The sequence below is a fragment of the Cibotium barometz genome, chromosome 9 (genome assembly GCF_041138505.1).
Source record: "Cibotium barometz isolate CiBa-2024 chromosome 9, ASM4113850v1, whole genome shotgun sequence".
NCBI lineage: Eukaryota > Viridiplantae > Streptophyta > Polypodiopsida > Cyatheales > Cibotiaceae > Cibotium > Cibotium barometz.
Genome location: NC_141054.1, coordinates 44,487,003 through 44,504,035, shown reverse-complemented (window position 1 = coordinate 44,504,035; position 17,033 = coordinate 44,487,003). Strand labels below are relative to the sequence as shown.

At 49.4% G+C, this 17,033-nt stretch overlaps 1 protein-coding gene across 4 annotated transcripts in view; it reads right to left on the bottom strand.

The window, feature by feature from the left end:
• LOC147635613 (uncharacterized) overlaps nucleotides 1-17,033 on the bottom strand; it is a 63,453-nt gene continuing 46,420 nt past the window's right edge. For all 4 annotated transcript variants that reach the window (XM_086802984.1, XM_086802982.1, XM_086802983.1 and 1 more), the window contains 8 exons: nucleotides 3,826-3,991; nucleotides 3,060-3,647; nucleotides 2,905-2,988; nucleotides 2,667-2,765; nucleotides 2,391-2,511; nucleotides 1,472-1,695; nucleotides 1,219-1,342; nucleotides 1-1,115 (listed from right to left, as the gene is read on the bottom strand). In XM_086802984.1, coding sequence (XP_086659110.1) covers nucleotides 604-1,115; nucleotides 1,219-1,342; nucleotides 1,472-1,695; nucleotides 2,391-2,511; nucleotides 2,667-2,765; nucleotides 2,905-2,988; nucleotides 3,060-3,647; nucleotides 3,826-3,991 — 1,918 coding nt within the window. In that variant the 3' untranslated portion in view covers nucleotides 1-603. The remainder of the gene's footprint in view (nucleotides 1,116-1,218; nucleotides 1,343-1,471; nucleotides 1,696-2,390; nucleotides 2,512-2,666; nucleotides 2,766-2,904; nucleotides 2,989-3,059; nucleotides 3,648-3,825; nucleotides 3,992-17,033) is intronic.

Below are 17,033 nucleotides of genomic sequence, written 5' to 3'. Positions count from 1 at the left end.
GATAAAAGGTACCTCAATAACCATGTATGTGATTAAGACAAATTCGCCTGGCAAATGAATACATGAAAGAATCAGAGGCTCGGTTTTGGTACTTGGAAACAAAACATTACCAGTTGTCTTTTTTACTTGCCAAACAAGTGAATAGAAAGGGTGAATCAACATGCTTGACAAGATTTTCTAAGGCAAGACAAAAGGTTTCTGTGCCCTGGCAGCAAGCCCCAAGCTGTCTTGACAAAGCTACTATATAACATTCTCTCAATATAAAAGCTTGGGCAGGTTACTCTCTACAAAGAGGTTGGTTTACTGTCAGGGAACATGGCAAAAAGTGATTGACTGCAAAACATGAGTCACAGTGCAAAAGGATCTTCAAACGTCAGATGAAGAGAGCCCATCATACGGCCAATTTCCACACTCTGAAACTGGCAAGAGTTGTGAGCTCGACGGTTCTAACTCCTATGTGTTCACAACCACAAAAGAGCATGGATAACTTGTCTTCTTGCATTTAAATATTCCCAACTTTGCAACCGGTTGGAAATTCCAGAGATCATGGAAACCACGTAGATACACAGCAACAATCACGAAAGAATCAGTGACTCCCACTTACTATTTTTCAGTGAGTTCTCTGTATCCTTTCCAGTTCTGAGGCACCATGTTTTTGTGGGAGGCCATGAAACCCACCAGCACATTTATGGGCTTATCTGTAGGCCATAAATGAAGACACCAATGGAGCTTATCCAATGCTTCATGCCACTTGCCATCAATATAGTTATCAACAGCTGCCTCGAAAGTGTTCTTGTACTCCGTATAGTTCCCGACCAGATCCTTCTGGAACATCGGCATGTCATATGTGTAAAGAATCATGGGCTCTACACTTCCCTTCACAGTTATCCTGTCTAACCTTCTACAATTGTCACGCAGGCTGCTTTTGGTTAAGTTTGAAACCACCGTTTCTGAGAGGAGGAGGACTACTCCATATTGCTTTGTTGCCGCCTCTAGACGCGAAGCCATATTCACATGAGGAGACAAGTAAGAAGGGTCAACCTTGTGTGAAGAGCCGATAGCGCCTTCAATGGCCCATCCTACATGAAGGCCAAATCCCAGGCGTATCCTGTAACCTGTCCAGCCAGTCGCTCTGCTATCAGAAACAACACATAACACTTAATATTGCATGATAATCACATGATGTGGACAGAGGGATTTGTCCAAGGATATACCTACCTGGCATTCTTCTTTGAATAGCTGGATGCATTGCATATGCCTGGAGCGTTTGAGAAGTTTCAATAGAGTATATTACGTCCAGAAAAGATCGCAATGCGCGGTCTGCAAATGAGCTTCCCCTTTTCTGCAGAAAACAGCTCATGATGATCGAACATATCAGGTGAGCACTATTTGGTCCGTAAACTTCACACCCGACACAAGAAGGTTAATATTTTGATCAAAGATTTTTAAGGAGGGCCAAGACTTTATTTACCTTGTTTGCAGCATCAGAGAAGGTTTTCTTCCAAACCAGCAAGAATGCATCACCAATATTTTTGTTTGGATATCCATGATAGGTGATAACTTTATTGTGTACTAAGTCTGCGATTTTATTGACAAACACCATGACGTCTTCCTGCAGGCATTCCGTAGCATCTGTGAAGTTCCGGATATCACAAAATCCAAAACAAGCTCTTATCTTTTTCCCCGGTATCATCGCTGTAGTTACAAAGAAAAGATACATCTTAGTGCAGTGACTGATATGCTGCAAGAAGTCGAAATCAGCAGTTTCAGTCTGAAAACACAAGTAATCCTGAGGATGGATAGTTTCTTTTTTTTTTTTCCTGAGAAAAGATCCTTTCATTAGTTATAAAAAAACGCATTCAGTCCCACTGTGAAATCAAGGACTTGTTTCCCCTTTTTGGGAATGAGATAAACAGACGTAATAAGGTATAGCACCTATGTCCCAAATCTCCTTGAAGGAGACGGTGACAAAATCATCAATGACAAATGTATTGAAGAAAGATGGAAAAAGGCTATCAGATCCTCCATACTTGCCCTTATGCAGGGCAAACAAGGCACTCTGTAGCCCTCTGCTGGTGAATGACGCATCAAGGATAAGCATCATTTGCTCATTTGATTGGATCCTCCCCCTTTCATGTTTGTTCCGATCATAATTCATGTTAGATGTACAGAACATATTTTATGCATATCCTCAATGTACAAGAGGACTCCTCACTTGTACGATGCATGTAATGAAGAGGCCCACAAGATACAATATTCTGGAGTCAAGGGGTGGCAGTAATTTAGATTCATAAAGTACCTATAGTTTATCATCAAAGTTATCTTAGTGTTTAGAAAGAAATCCATTCAATGCGTGTTTTAAGGCTTCATACATTTTGATTTTCACTTACGATTAAAAGCAGTCCCTTTTAAATTGACTGACAGTATATCCATCCCAGCATCTCCCAAAGCTACTTTTGTCAACCTCGCGATTTTTATTAAGGCTGCCTCTACGACTCGTGTCTCCATCACCTTGGTGTCAGTAAGAAAATTGTAAATGAAACACACAAGAATCTAATGGCTAAGATGAAACAAGCAAGCACCATTAAAAAGCCAAGCACCGGACATCAGCAGAAAGTGCGTAAGGTAGACCTTGATACAGACATGTAAGGGGTTCCATTTGGTACCTTCCCCTCTCCACCTTTTGTTGGCGGAAGTATTTTTCCAGCAAATGAGACAGGGTCTTCAGCAAGCTCCTTCACAAATCTGACCATGCGCTCTATAGGCTGATCTATGAATCAGAATTAGAAATCAAAACCAAAAATATAGTTGGTCTTTCTAGCCTTACATCCAGCCACGGAGTCACAAATCTTTTTATTTTCGTTAATAATTTTGATGTACTTGGAGGAGCTGAGTTTTAATCACCTGGATTAATAACTTGTTGGAGTCCCAACTTAGGAAGAATGACCAGGCTGAAAGGATGAGCAAGATGATGATAGTGGCACCCATCTACATGCAAAAACAGTGTTAGAAATTGACACTGGCTAAAAGAACTTTGAAATCCATGGTGGAATACCTACATCAAACTGAAGCTCTTTCTGAATGGTTCCTTTGATAGAAAAAAATGCTTCACTGCGGCCGCTGTCGCTAAAAGCTGTAAAAAGCTCTGCCAAGCGGTACCTTCCCTCTGCATCCTTCTTCCCATCCACTACCTTCCAAGGTGGTGGATATACCTGATTGAAAATGTTGCTTCCAGAATCTATGCCAGAGCACTCAGCAGAGCTTGCTTGGCCTGCTGAAGTGCACTGACTACTGGAAATATATGCTGGTGCAAGGCATCCATCCTTCACACCCAGATAGAGAAGATTATAGCCATGATTTTGGTAGAATTGATAGATACGTTCCAAGGTCTCATTAAAATGTGTTGAATACATGGGACTGTGGTCAAGTAAGTTGAGCGAGGAGGCTGGTCCAAAGTCTTTCACATAGATACGAAGATTCGGTATCAGAATAACCAAGACCAGCATCCCCAAGACGAGCTTCTGTGATGTCAGCTCAGACAATCGGGTCCAAACCTGGCTCGGCTTCCCTTTGTAATGATGCTCAGAGTCAGACTCTGTCTCTTTACTTCTCTGAGCATCTTGAACCTTGTACCTGCGCCTGAAAAGCTGAATACAAACTGGGGTTATGTTGTAAGATTTTTTTTTTTCAGTGGGTCAAAGACACAGAAAGTGTGTGTGTGCACGTGTCTGTGCATGTGAACTTACGCCCCCTTCTGGGAAATGTGGTATGATAACCAAGGGCCATTGATCACCATATTTTTCAAGAAAAAGAATTGAGAGTTACCTTTGCAGTGCTAATGATAAATGATTTTGAGAAATCTGCTGTTTGCATCCACTTGGCAGCCTTTGTGAATGATTTGGCTGCCTGTGCAGCCCTTGCCATTATTAAGTTAATTTCCAGCATTCCTAATATCAATGGTATCAGTGTTATACTTCCGACCAAATCCAGCCTGCAAGTTAGAACATAATTTTAAACGGCTGTTTTGCTGTCACCACACGGGTTTCTAGGGTAAAGATAGACTCTCCAAGGAATCAAGCATTATAAGGAATCCTCTTGTTATTTGTACAGACTCTCTTGATTTGTAGGTGCCACCGATTATGAGATATCTCACCCTTACTCCCCTCTTGAGAACCATCTACCCCCTCTGCTACCAACTGTTTTATTCTCCTCTTGGATTGTGAGAGATAATAAGGATGAGAACGCAGATTCCAAGGAGACCTATGCTTCACATCAGGAAGCCGCTCACACTAGGTGGCTTCCACTGTCGGGAGACCTTTTTTTTTCCGAGAAAGATATTCTTCTATTAGTTAAAAAATGGCAGCTCGTGGGCTAGATGTACATGCTCAACACCCTTGAAAGGGCAAACTATAGATGTGGGAGGGGTGTTTCCCTTCAAGGCTGGCCACTCTCGAAGGAAAATTACCTCATACAAGAGAGAAGAAGGGGGGGTTGCCAAACCGGCAGCCTATAATGCCAAGCAATCTAGCCAGCCCAATCAGTGAGAAAGGGATCAGTGCGCCATGTGCGCAGGAATTCCTCTCCCCGTCTAGCATGCGATCTGATCTGCCTTCCAACTTCCCCCACTAGCCATGGAGGATATGAATGATGTCAGTCCAAATCATAGTAGTCAAGCGTTTCAAAAACGTTTCATACCTTTTGAAAACTTTTCGTAGATGTTTCATACAAGGGACCCTGCGGCGAGGGGTGGGGTGGTACTGGGTCCAAAATTATATATATGCAGCTTTATATTTGTTGCCCTAATAAGCAACTCATAGAAGCTATAAAACATGTTTAAATTATGATTCAAGTATCATACAATCATACATGCAAGTTGCAACATCAAGCTATCAGAAAACTTTCATGTTTCACGGTTCGTTGGCTCGCTGAAGCTTTCGCCCCCCCCAATGCTCGAGCTGCCTTCGCCCTTCCCCGCCTGCTCGCACCCCCCCCTTCGCGCCCCTGTGCTTTTCACGCCCCCCGCCCCCCCTTTCGTGCCCATCACCCCTACCCGCCTGCCCCCGTCTCCTTCGCGCCCCCCGCTCCCCCTTTCCTCCGCGTCCCGCCCCCCTGCCTGCCCCCGCCCCCCCTCTCGCGCTTTTCCCGCCCCCATTCGCTCCCCGCTGCCCTTTTTTCTGCCTCTATCTTCCGCCCTTCCCCCCCTCTGTCTTCTCCTCTATCTTCCGCCCCTCCCCCCCCTTTTTTGTCTTCCGCCCTTCCCCCTCTTCCCCTCCCCGCTCCGCTTTCTCGTGCAGCTTGGTTCTTGCAGGACCCTCTGTCTTCGCTTCGCCCTCGACTCAGCTTCAGACTCTGATGGAGGTTCCTCCCGCCCCACCTCAGAGGGACTCTTTCGCAGCCCCCTCGCCCGCCCCTAAGGATACCCCCATCAGGCTTTCTCTTTCGCCAGAAGAGGAAACGAGCCTCGCCGCAGAGGTAGAACGCCTCCAGGCACACTCCACCATTTGCCGTATAGTTGGCACTCGCCCCAGCAGAGGGGAGATCCGGTATCTTCTCCAGGCCCACCTTCTTGCAAATGTGGGCAAGATCCTGGACATTCAGTTACTGGGCCGCGGACACTATCAGATTGAGTTCGAGACAGCTCAGAGCGTGGCCCAGGTCCTAGCCATAAGTCCCCTTGACATCAGGGGCGCTCGGGCCTTCTTCAGACATTGGCAGCATGGTTTCGACCCAGCAGCGGCCGAGCAGGGAGAGCGCCTATTCCATGTCACAGTTTGCTTTCCTGGACTTTGCCGCGAGTACCTTCCGCTCCTCTCTAGGATAGGATCATTAGTGGGCTCGGTGCTTGAGACTAGCCCCACAGCAGCTTCAGTGGTGGCTAGAGTAGCTGGCCTTCCTTCGGCTAGAGATTTGGTTCCTGACATCTCCTCCCTTCCGAAGGTCATTCAGTTACCTAGGATAGGGGGGGGATGGATCGATCAGAGAGAGGAGTTTTCGAGGCTCCCGAACCAGTGTTTTATATGCAGGCAGGTCGCCACCTGGCCAAGGCCTGCCCTCGCAGGAGACCCTGACCTTCACCGCAGCAACAGACCTCCGATGGCCCGCCCAAAGATGCGGCTCGACAGGCAGCCTCCGGGACACCCGCTCAGCCCACAGAGACCTCTAATTGGCAGCCTGGACAGGGGCGCCATAGAGGGAGACAGCCACAACAGCATGCCCAGAGACCGACGCAGCAGCAGACACAACCTCATCATCATTGGGTTCCAGTGAGGAACAGCTTTGCTCCCCTCTAGGAGGAGACCCCAGCGCGATTAGGAGATGCCAGCACCCCCTTCACCTCCACCCCCCCCTCCCGCCTTGCTTCCACCCTCGTCTCCTCCTGTTCTCACTCCCGCATTTCCAGTGTCTCCTTCCCCACCCCCTTCTCCCCCCCTCCTCCCCCTCCGCTCGCCTCAGCTCCCCGGGAGGCACTGGCAGTACCCTGGCGCTCACCTGCAATCCGGCGGACACTGAGCACCGACCTTGCTCGTGCACCGCAGAGGAGACCTACCATGCCGATTCGTGCTTCACGGATATCCTCTATCCGCAGTCGGCTGAGTAGTCTCAACACTAGACAGCGCTCAGAGGCTTTCGACTACTCCTTTACACACCTTTTTGGAGCGGAGGGCCCCCATGAGCCAGCACCCATCAAAGTTCATGTGGTGATACCTCCAGCCCGAGGGGAAGGCACTTGATTCAACGATGGCCTTCTCCTTCCCTCTTTGCGGGACTAGCGACCGGGAGTGGACTATGGATCTCGCTCTTAGTATTTTGCGGACACACGCAGTTGAGTTTTCTCACCATGTGAGCGATTTGGAGATGAGAGACGTGATAGGCCGACTCTAGGAGTTGGCACATTTCTTTGATACCGGGAGTGCGGATGCCTCCGGGAATCAACATTTGGTGGTTCGCATAGTGGCAGACCTAGCGCGAGACCCTGGTTATGTATGCATACATGAGGTTTCTCTCTCCGAGCAGGAGGCAGTCGCCATGGGACACAGCCACTGGCGTCTGGTCCGAGACTCTTGCAGCACACCGGGTGGGCAGATTCGTAGCCGCTCGGATGGGGATTACTCTCCATCCAAGCCGCTTACGAAGGCCCGCCGTATGGCTGAGACAGCCTCCACCTCAGCAGGTCATCCATGAGGATCATCTCATGGAATGTACAGGGCCTTGGCGGCGCACACTATGTACCCTATCGTGGTGGCTGCTTGAGGCAGGAGCTTCAGAGATGCCTAGTTGGGGGCAGTATAGTGAGAGCATGATTTGGAGATATGGTTCGGTGATGCTCGGTAGATGGGACACATTTTGGTCTGCAGGTTTTGGCCCCTTGGGTGGGCAGGGAGGAGTATGTATGGTCATTGCGGATGTATGGCGGCAGGCCATTGTGGATCGCGGGGTCATTGTGCCTAGTACAGCGCAGTATGTTATTCTGAGGATGCACGATGAGCACTTTGGTGTGCTCAATGTCTATGCGCCCAATCATGCTAGTGCTGCCAGAGCAGAGTTCTGGACCCTTGTTACAGATGCATTGCCCGAGGCCGCACATTGGTGTGTCGGGGGGGACTTCAACATGCTTGAGGACCCGGCCGATAGGGTGGGACGCAGTCATATGTTACAGTGCACGGCACGGAGCTTGCAGCTTGGGAGCGATTTTGTATGACACTGAGGATCACTGATGCATGGCAACATGAGGCTTTCTCCCGTTCTCAGGACAGTCTTAGTTTTTCTCGGTCGGATCGCCGGCAGGGAGGGACTAATCTATCACGGATTAATCGCTTCTATGTGGGCGACAGGTTCGGGGAGCGTGGTGGCTCCGTTGGCATTCTCGGTGGCACCTCTTTTTCCGACCATGCGCCAGTTATTTTGACACTTGAGGAGAGGACACAGGAGACCAGCTTGCAGTTGAGGATCCCAGAGAGGATAGTTACAGACCCCAGTCTTTTTGAGGACATTGAGAGGATATGGCATGATAGCCAGAGCTCTGACCTGGATGCAGCAGGCCAGTGTGCCCAGGGACTCATCAAGCTCAGCTCTTTTTTGCACGCTACAGCCTTGACACGGCTGGGAGAGACACGAGAGCGGGAGCGTCGCTTGAGACGTAGCCTTGCTTCGCTCCAGCGTCTTCAGGAGCAGCTGCCTACATGTGAGTGGGTGGCGTCCCAGCTGAGCCAGGCACGCCAGGAGGTTAGAGAGGCAGAGGAGCAGAGACACGAGTTCTACTATCATCGCTAGGCCTCTCAGTGGACGCAGCTTCGTGATAGAGTGACTGGGGAGTTTTCTGAGATCACCGGACCCCGCCATGCTCGAGCAGGAGTACGCCAGCTCAGGAGGCAGGACGGATCGTTAGCCACTGAGCCCGGGGAGATTAGAGCTATTGCCACTGAGTTCTATAGAGACCTGCTTTCAGCGGAGCCAACCACGGAGGCACGTGATGCTTGCAGACAGACTGTGTGGGCCCATGTGCAGAGGAGGGTCACAGATCGTATGCGCACAGTTTTGGGTGAGCCCCTTTCAGAGGATGAGCTTGTTGAGGCTTTGAGGGTCCTTCCGCGTCATAGTTGCCCTGGGAGGATGGATTGACGCCTGCCTTTCTTATGCGCTATTGGGACCTTTTGGGGCCAGGCCTCCGCAGGGGTTTTCAGTATGTTTTGGACACTGGGGTGATGCCACAAAGTTTTTCAGAGGGCTTGATCTTTCTTATCCCCAAGGGGGAGAGAGTGTCAGATGATATTCGGCATTGGAGGCCTATTACGATCCTCAATACTGTCTACAAGGTCCTAGCAAAGGCCTTGAGTTTGAGGATCCAGCCCTTCCTTGGGGATTTGATTCATGCTACCCAGCCAGGATTCGTCAAGGAGCGCAGTATCCTGGACAACATTTTCACCTCCTGGGAGACGACGGCCCGAGCTAGATTTCTCGGTGAGGACTTGGTCATTATGCTTCTCGATTTTGAGAAGGCATACGATAGAGTCGATTGGGGTTTTCTAGAGGGCACTATGCTTCGCCTGGGTTTTGAGCCAGACTGGATTAGAGGAGTGGCAGCTCTATATTCCACAGCTCGTAGCCAGGTGTTGATGGCAGGAGGACGGGGGCCGAGTTTTGAGTTGACCAGATCAGTCCGTCAGGGATGCCCTCTCGCCCCGTTCCTTTTTCTTTTCTTTGCAGAGGCTATGAGCATGTATCTGACAGCACAGGAGGTTGGTTTGAGAGGACTCCAGCTTCCAGTCCGGTGAGGACCTGCTCGATTCTGAGTTTGCTGATGACACGGGATTGTTTCTGCATGGCCAGGAGGCCAATCTACAGAGGGCAGAGCAGTCGCTACAGGCTTTTGGTATGGCTTCGGGAGCATTGATCAATTGGCGCAAGACAGTGGCTTTTTGGATCAGTAGAGCGAGCCCAGACCCGGGTTTTAGATGGATTCCTCCTGGCACAGCAGTGCGGTATTTGGGATGCCAGATTGGACTTAATTTGTCACCTAAGCAGCAGATCGCCCCGCTTCTTCTGAGCATTCGGAAGAAGCTTTTATATTGGAGTACAGCTCGGCTATCCTTGGCTGGGAGGGTGGTGGTGACAAATCAGGTGCTTTTAGCGACTATGTGGTATATCACGTCTTGCTGGATTTTCTCGAGCTCTTGCATCAACCAGGTACAGAGGCTAATCAGGAACCTTCTTTGGTGTGGGCGGGATGGTCAGCCGGCCTGGGCTAAGGTTGCTTGGGCAGTTATTACTCTTCTGCTGGCCCAGGGGGGCTTGGGCATTATAGATCCAGCTGATCAGAGTAGAGCCTTGTTGGGGAAGCTTATTGTTCAGGGGCTGCTTCCAGGCGATGAGCCTTGGAAGGAGCTTCTTTTTCAGCGGCTGCAGGCTAGAGCTCCCCCAGCAGGGGGCACTTGGGCACCAGAGATTCGATGGATCTTCACAGAGATGAGGAGGACAGGCCTCAGTAGAGGATGGGAGGACAGATTTGCCTTGAGTATCCTGCGAGCTTGGGAGTTGCTGAGACCAGGGCTTTCGCAGAGACCTCCCACTTATGATGAGGAGCGGGCCAGACAGCCGCTCATCTAGAGCCCTGCGGTACGCACAGAGCAGGGTCATATGCTGGGTTCTCGGCCTCGTCTAGCCTGGGGACCATTGGCGGCGGCAGGCCCAACACGCAGTTTTGGAGATTGGCAGGCCTTTTGCAGTCTCCCGGAGGAGATCCAGGCAGAGAGGCTGAGTCACTTCAGAGGGGGGCTGATTATGAGGGATGACATTCAGGAGGCACTCACTGAGGAGTGGTTCACGCCTTTCGAGCCAGCGGCCCCATGGTGGATGGGAGCCTTTACACAGTTGGAGATCTTGATTGCTGTCAGAGCTTGCACTGAGGATGGTAGATGCCTCTACTATGAGACACAGGATGAGGGCAGACTTCAGACAGTGGAGGCGGAGTCGCCTTTGGTTGTAGAGTGCATCTTTCAGAGGATACGGGTAGTGGCCGCCGCTTCTCGGAAGTGGCATATTGATCCAAACCCTGCAGATGTGGACTCTGATTGGCGCATATGGGCATATGCTGCGCGCCCCTTGGCCCGGCTCCAGTGGGACCCTGGCGAGTACGAGTGGCATGATCCTTATACGTCCCCCGAGGCCACAGAGATCACCTTTTTTCAATACACTGTTCGGTTGGGGAGGCATATTTTGACTGCGAGGAGGATGGTCTCTCCAGTTGCATCGGAGCATTGGTGGCTACAGGGACTCTCACAGGAGTTTCTGGAGGATTTTTGGACCAGGCTCTGGGCTAGCAGACAAGCACGCAGGATCTCGGCTTTCCAGTGGCTAGTTGCCCATAGGGGCTCTGCAGTTGGCACACCTGGCTTGTCTACAGTGGCCTTCCGCCGGCCTGCGTCCGATGCGGCCACCCATTGGAGACACAGACATTGCCTATGGGACTGTCCACAGGCGCAACAGATTTGGCTGAGGATGCTGTGCATTTTGGCCCCCCTCTCTCCAGAGGGCATGTATACGTGGGGAGCCGCTGCTTGGTCGACTTCGTCAAGGCCAGCTCTGGGATACGAGATGGAGCAGGACAGCCAGGCCATCAGATTCACTGGGGGCCAGCCTCGCCTTGTTCCTTCACCGGATTTTTCGACAGCTGGCTGGACACAGGAGAGGGATTTACGATGGGAGCTCCTCAGCAGCCTCACCATATGGTTCACCTGGAGAGCCAGTTGTTTCAGGGCCTTTGAGGGGAGACTGGAGCCACCAGCAGAGACTGTTCAGGCTATCTGGCAAGAGTTGATTCACACCCTATGAGGATAGTATGACCGCATCCGGGGCGACTCGGATCGAGCGATCTTGCGGCGCCAGGCCTTCCACACCACTTGGCGCAGCGGCCCTTTCTATACTCTACATGCGGGTAACCCCCGCTGGCACTACAGGCCACCTGTTTGGATTTTCTCCCCTCCTATTGTATGATATAGCCTCTCACTGTACTTTTATTTGTACTTTTCTGCATCTAGGGAGAGTCTCCCTAGCTACCTTGATTGGATCTCTGCTCTGCCTTCTTATGAGCAGGAGTGGGGTTTTGTAGCCCAATGGGCTTTTTTATAACTAATGAAAGGATCTTTTCTCGGAAAAAAAAAAACATCAAGCTATCAATACATTAAGATCCAATATTGTAATTTGTATTACTAAAAACTTAGAAACAATATATAAGAGAGTCAAGAGTGTTGAGCACTCACTACTCAAAAGAAAACAAAAAACAATGCCATACTAAATCATGATGCATGATACATGATACATCGTATCAATATGACAATGACCAGTCTACTTAGTATTGTGACCTGATAATAGAATCTAGATGAATCATGAATCATGATAAGAAAACTAAGTTTAATACAAAATAAAGCATGACAAAATAGAAGCCCAAGGAGTAAACACTCAATCCTTGTCCAAATCCTCGACATCCATGACATCCTCATTAGTACCCTCCTCGGTTGACAAGCTCACCCTCAAAAGAGGACGATGCATCTAAATGATCTGCCTCAGCTGCTCCACTAGTACTAGTACCCATTGTCAATGCCTGTGCTCATGTTACACGAGTAGGTGCCATTAACTCCTCATACAACATGGCATATATGTCGCACTCCTCTTGAGGAATCTCTGGGACATAATCTCTAGGATATCCTTCACCTTTTCAATGTGGATTTTGTCGACATTGACCTGGTGAGGCTTTATCAGGTTAGCTAACTGCTCGAATAGGCGGAGATTGCAATGGCAATACACCAACCACTCCAACTAGGCAGTAGACAACCTGTTCCTCTTCTTTGTATGGAAGAGGGCCCAAGTGCTCCAATTCCTCTCACAAGGACCTGAACTACAATCCTATGAGAGGACTGAAATGGTGAGTCATTTTTGCCATTAAAAGACAGAAACTTTGTAAGTACATACTACAATTATCAATACTTGGATACGTTGTAACTTGTAACTTTGTCATGATTCACAGAATATACTAAGTTAAACTTGCACTAAATAGTCTTGACTTTCAGAATTTAACTCGCCAAGTGAGGGGTACTGATCCTGTATTTCTCCCACCAAGAAACGGCTTGAAGTTGTCTCTCTCGCATGAGAGCAGTCTGCCTACCAAATGCATGGTTGTTGTTCCTATACATGAGCCACTCATCCTCCAAATGTCTCTGGAGTTCTAGGTCACCTCTTGTCCATTTTTGAATGTACTCTTGCCATCCCTCTTCGAACTCTTCATTGTCATACTACTCACTCCACCATAGAATCCCACCCGTTGTTCCAAACTTGTCGAATGTCCTCGACCCTGAAAATCAGCCATCAAATATAATGCACAATCATTTAACACAAGGAGACATATACTAATAGCTAAGATAGTACGACTCAAGAGAGAGCATGCTACATACCTTTCATCTGATAAGAGAGTGCATCAATTAAGATCCTCTCCAATTTGGTCCATGGACTCGTTCAAGAGTCCAACAGTATTTCCCTCCATGTCAATGATGTGAAGAACACTATAGATTGAATGAAGGCCTTGCACCAAAGCCTCAGCCTCTTGCCACTAACTTTCTCGCATCACAATGCATGCAAAAGCAACTGCCTTCAGGTGTTCATGATCATCCTAGCTCATCCACTTCCGAGAGACCACAGTGTGTATGAGTCCTTGGAAACTCTCACAACCCTCTCAAACACAATGAACATATATGCGAACCTGGTCTGTGAGGCTTCACAAGCTGAAGGTTGCTATTAGCGTGATACATTGGCAAGACCTTGGGCCTCTTGGTAACAAACTTTACTAAGCGGCTAAAAGTGTTGAAGACGTCAGCAACCCACCCAATCTTTGCGACATCTTCAATGAGAAGTTCTAGGTGATGGGATGCACATGGAGGCCATACAATCTGTGGGAACTCATCCTCTAGCATCCATCCCATAGAGACAATTATTGCCATTGTTAGTGACCACCTGCGCTATGTTTTATGGGCCTATCTCAATGAAAATCTCCCGCATATGTCTCCATATAAACTCTCTTGTCATCACTGTGAAGACATGAGAAACCTGTTGATGGCACCGATTCCAAGAAGCCAAGGCATGAGGATCTTGCTTGCGTAGTTTCTTTATGATGTGCTGCAACATGATTTTCAGGGTGCGAAGTGGGAGAAGCCCAAACCCAGACTAAAGTGCACTATCCCAAAAAATGTAATTATTCTTCCCAAAGTAAAGAAGTTCTCCAAACAGGCTGTGATACTCTTCTTTTCGGGTTGGGTGCCCTCTGCAGAGGATGTTGGGTAGTGATTGAACACAATGCTTGCAGGTTTACATATAGAAGGTGTCTACTAAGCAGCCCGTAGTTTTTAAGAAGTGGTTCTCAAGAAGTCCAATTTCAAGCAACAGTTATTTCAAAAGTCTCCTCTGTTTTATGGTGAGCAGATCAGAGTCACAAGAAATGGCCGTTTTAGTCTCTAGAAACATGTTTCTCCATTTCAGGACCCCATCCGTTTTCATGGCCGTTTCTCATTTCCCAAGTGATATTGTCACAAGAAATGACCGTTTCCACCCCTAAAAGCACGTTTTTCCGTTTCCATTCCTCGAACGTTTCTGTTCCCGTTTCTAGTTTCTCGTGACTATGGAGCAGATGGTCCATGTGCTACAATGGATCCCTACTACTGACTATGAGGCGCTTGTGGGGCATCGTTGTCCGGTTTGGGTAGAAGTTGTTGGCTTCCCTATCATTTTCTATGATTCGCTTTCGTACTACCTGGCAAAGTCTTGGCACCGTTATGTGCTCCCCTAATGTCATGGCTAATCGTAATAAATTTTGTGTTTTGTGGGACACAGATAAACCAACCCCTGAATCGATTAGTATGGAGTAGATGATGTGCTTATGGGGGAAAAATGTTTTGAGCTTAAATGGGGCGCATTTGCAAGAGCTTGTTTTCGCTCTCACAAAATTGGACACTTTGCAACTGTCCTACTATCAAATTACGCACATTGCTGATTCCCTACCACTGGCAGCTTTAGTCAATGATAATGCCCCTCCATCTAAGATGGATCAAACAGGACCTATGATTGGTATACAGACTAGAGGAGGAAAGGGGGTTGTGCAACCCCAATTAGCGCCCCAACAAGCACAACAAGTAGCGGTGCAAAAAAACATGTGACGTGAACCTGCGCTGCTGCCCCCGCTTGCCCTCTGTTGCCTCCGCCTGCTTCTTTGCTGCTCCCGCCTGCCTCTGCTGCCTACGCCTGCCCTTCTGCAACCCCCCTTCGCCTACCCAACTTCTGCCCTTCGCTAGCCTTTCAGTCCCCGCCTGCCCTTCAGCCGCCCCTGCTAGCCCCTCTGCTGCCCCCCCGCCTGCCTTCGCCTGCCCCTTTTGCTGCCCCCGCCAGCCCCCCTTTTGCTGCCCCGCCTCCCCCTTTGCTGCCCGCCCCCTACCTTCTTCAATCCCCGCCTACCCCTTTGTTGCCCCCGCCTGCCCCTTTGCCTTTGCTTCCCCAGCTGCTCCCCGCCTTTGCCCCCCTTCCTCTGCTCCCGTTTTCCCAACAGCTATTTTATATGGATTCAAGTCGGCCGCCCACTTTTCTTGATTGGTCTTATGGCTTTTTCTGTCGCAGCCAATCTCTCATCACCCCCACTGGTCGGGAGAATCATCAATTTTTCACAAGACGAGCTCACCTCTCTTCAACACGACATTGACCTTGAGGTCCAGACTACGCTTGTTGCGAGAGTTTATGGTTCCCACCCCTCTCGTTCGCAGGCCCGTGAATGGCTTCTAGCAGCTCTCCCTTCGGAGCTGATTGTGCACTTTCAGGATACTCGTTTACTTGGTCGAGGCTTCTTCCAGGTGGACTTTCATTCTTTAGAAGCTACTTCTCAGGCTTTGGCTAGCAGCCCCTTTCCTCTTGGTCCTAGGAAGATTTTCTTCTTTCGGTACCAGGTGGGCTTTGATCCATTGGTGGAGGATCAGCGCCTTACCCCGGTCTCACTACGGTTCCCTGCTCTTCCTTGGTCCTATTGGAAGCTTTTAGCTTCCATAGGGGCATCCTTTGGCCAGGTTCTAGAGGTACCAATCCTCCCGAGCTCTCTTGCCTCAGCTTCTGCGGCCGTTACCGCCACTCTTGATGGTGTACCCCGGGTCCTTGTGCTTGTTCTTGATCCATCGATTACTGATGATCATGTTATGCTTCAGAGACCTGACGGATCTCATTTCCGCCAGAGGATGGAGCTTGCAGGCAGACCTGACCAGTGTCGGATTTGTCGTCGACAGGGTCACATTGCTAGAGATTGTCCCAAATCGAGGGGCCATGCTAGGAGGCGGCGTGGTCCTGCCCATCAGAGGCCTTCTACAGATGCCGAGACTCCAGCTGTTCCTTTGCCACAGCAGACCACACAGCGTTGGGTTGTGGTTAGGGATGGCAGGCACCCCCGGACCCCCGTACCAACCCCTTCACCCACACCCCCTGTGGAGCACCCTAACCCCTATGCAGCTCTTGCCTCACAGGATGTTGATCCTTTTTTCGAGGATCAAGCCTTGCAGGCACATGATCTGGATCCCTCACAGGAGGATGCTGCATTACAGTTAACAGGATGATTGCACCCTTGAGGATGATGTTGCACATTCGCATTGTCATGGTACCTCTCCAGTTCTGAGGACTAGCCCTGGCTTTTCCCCGGAGTTGGAGAGAGAGGTAAGGTTTACATCGTCAGATTTTCCCTCCCTTACCTATGCGAGACGTACTTCCGCCTCTAAAGGGGGTCCTTCGTCGGCCACGAGATCTGGTCGTTCCTACTCTGAGTCTTTATGAGGATTGTCTCTTGGAACATTCAAGGTCTTGGGGGTTTTTTCCCGCGTCGACGGAAACAAATTGTAAAAGCCCAGCTTCATTGTGCAGTCACAGGTGGACCTATGGATATATTGCTCTTTGCAAGAGCATAAACTGGATGCTAGTCAGTGTGGGAGATCAGGCAAGCTTCTCTCGGGACACACCTTTTGGTCACCGGCTGTTGGTACTACCAAGGGTGGTGTTTGTATCTCTGTTTCAGCTTTGATCTTGCCTTGCATCATTGGACATGGTGTCATTTTGCCTGCGAGAGCGCAGTGGATCCTTCTTATGCAAGGTACTACACGCATTGGTATTCTCAACCTCTATGCTCCTAACCATAGAGGTGAGAGGATTGCCTTTTGGAAATCTCTCACTACATTGATGCCTCTTGCCGACCATTGGATTATTGGTGGGGATTTTAACATGGTTGAGATGCCAACGGATAAAAAAGGTGGACATGAGGGCTTGGTGCATCCTCTTGAAAGAGCGTCTTGGAGGCGGTTTATACTCTCCATTCATGGTAGAGATTGTTGGCATGAGGATGACATTTTGAGGAGTCCATCCACTCTTCTTTATTCATGGTCTAACAGGAGAAGAGATGTAGGGATGAATCGATTCGCTCGTTGAAGCTCCCGCCCCTCCCTGCTCGCGCTACCTGCACACTTGCGCCCCCC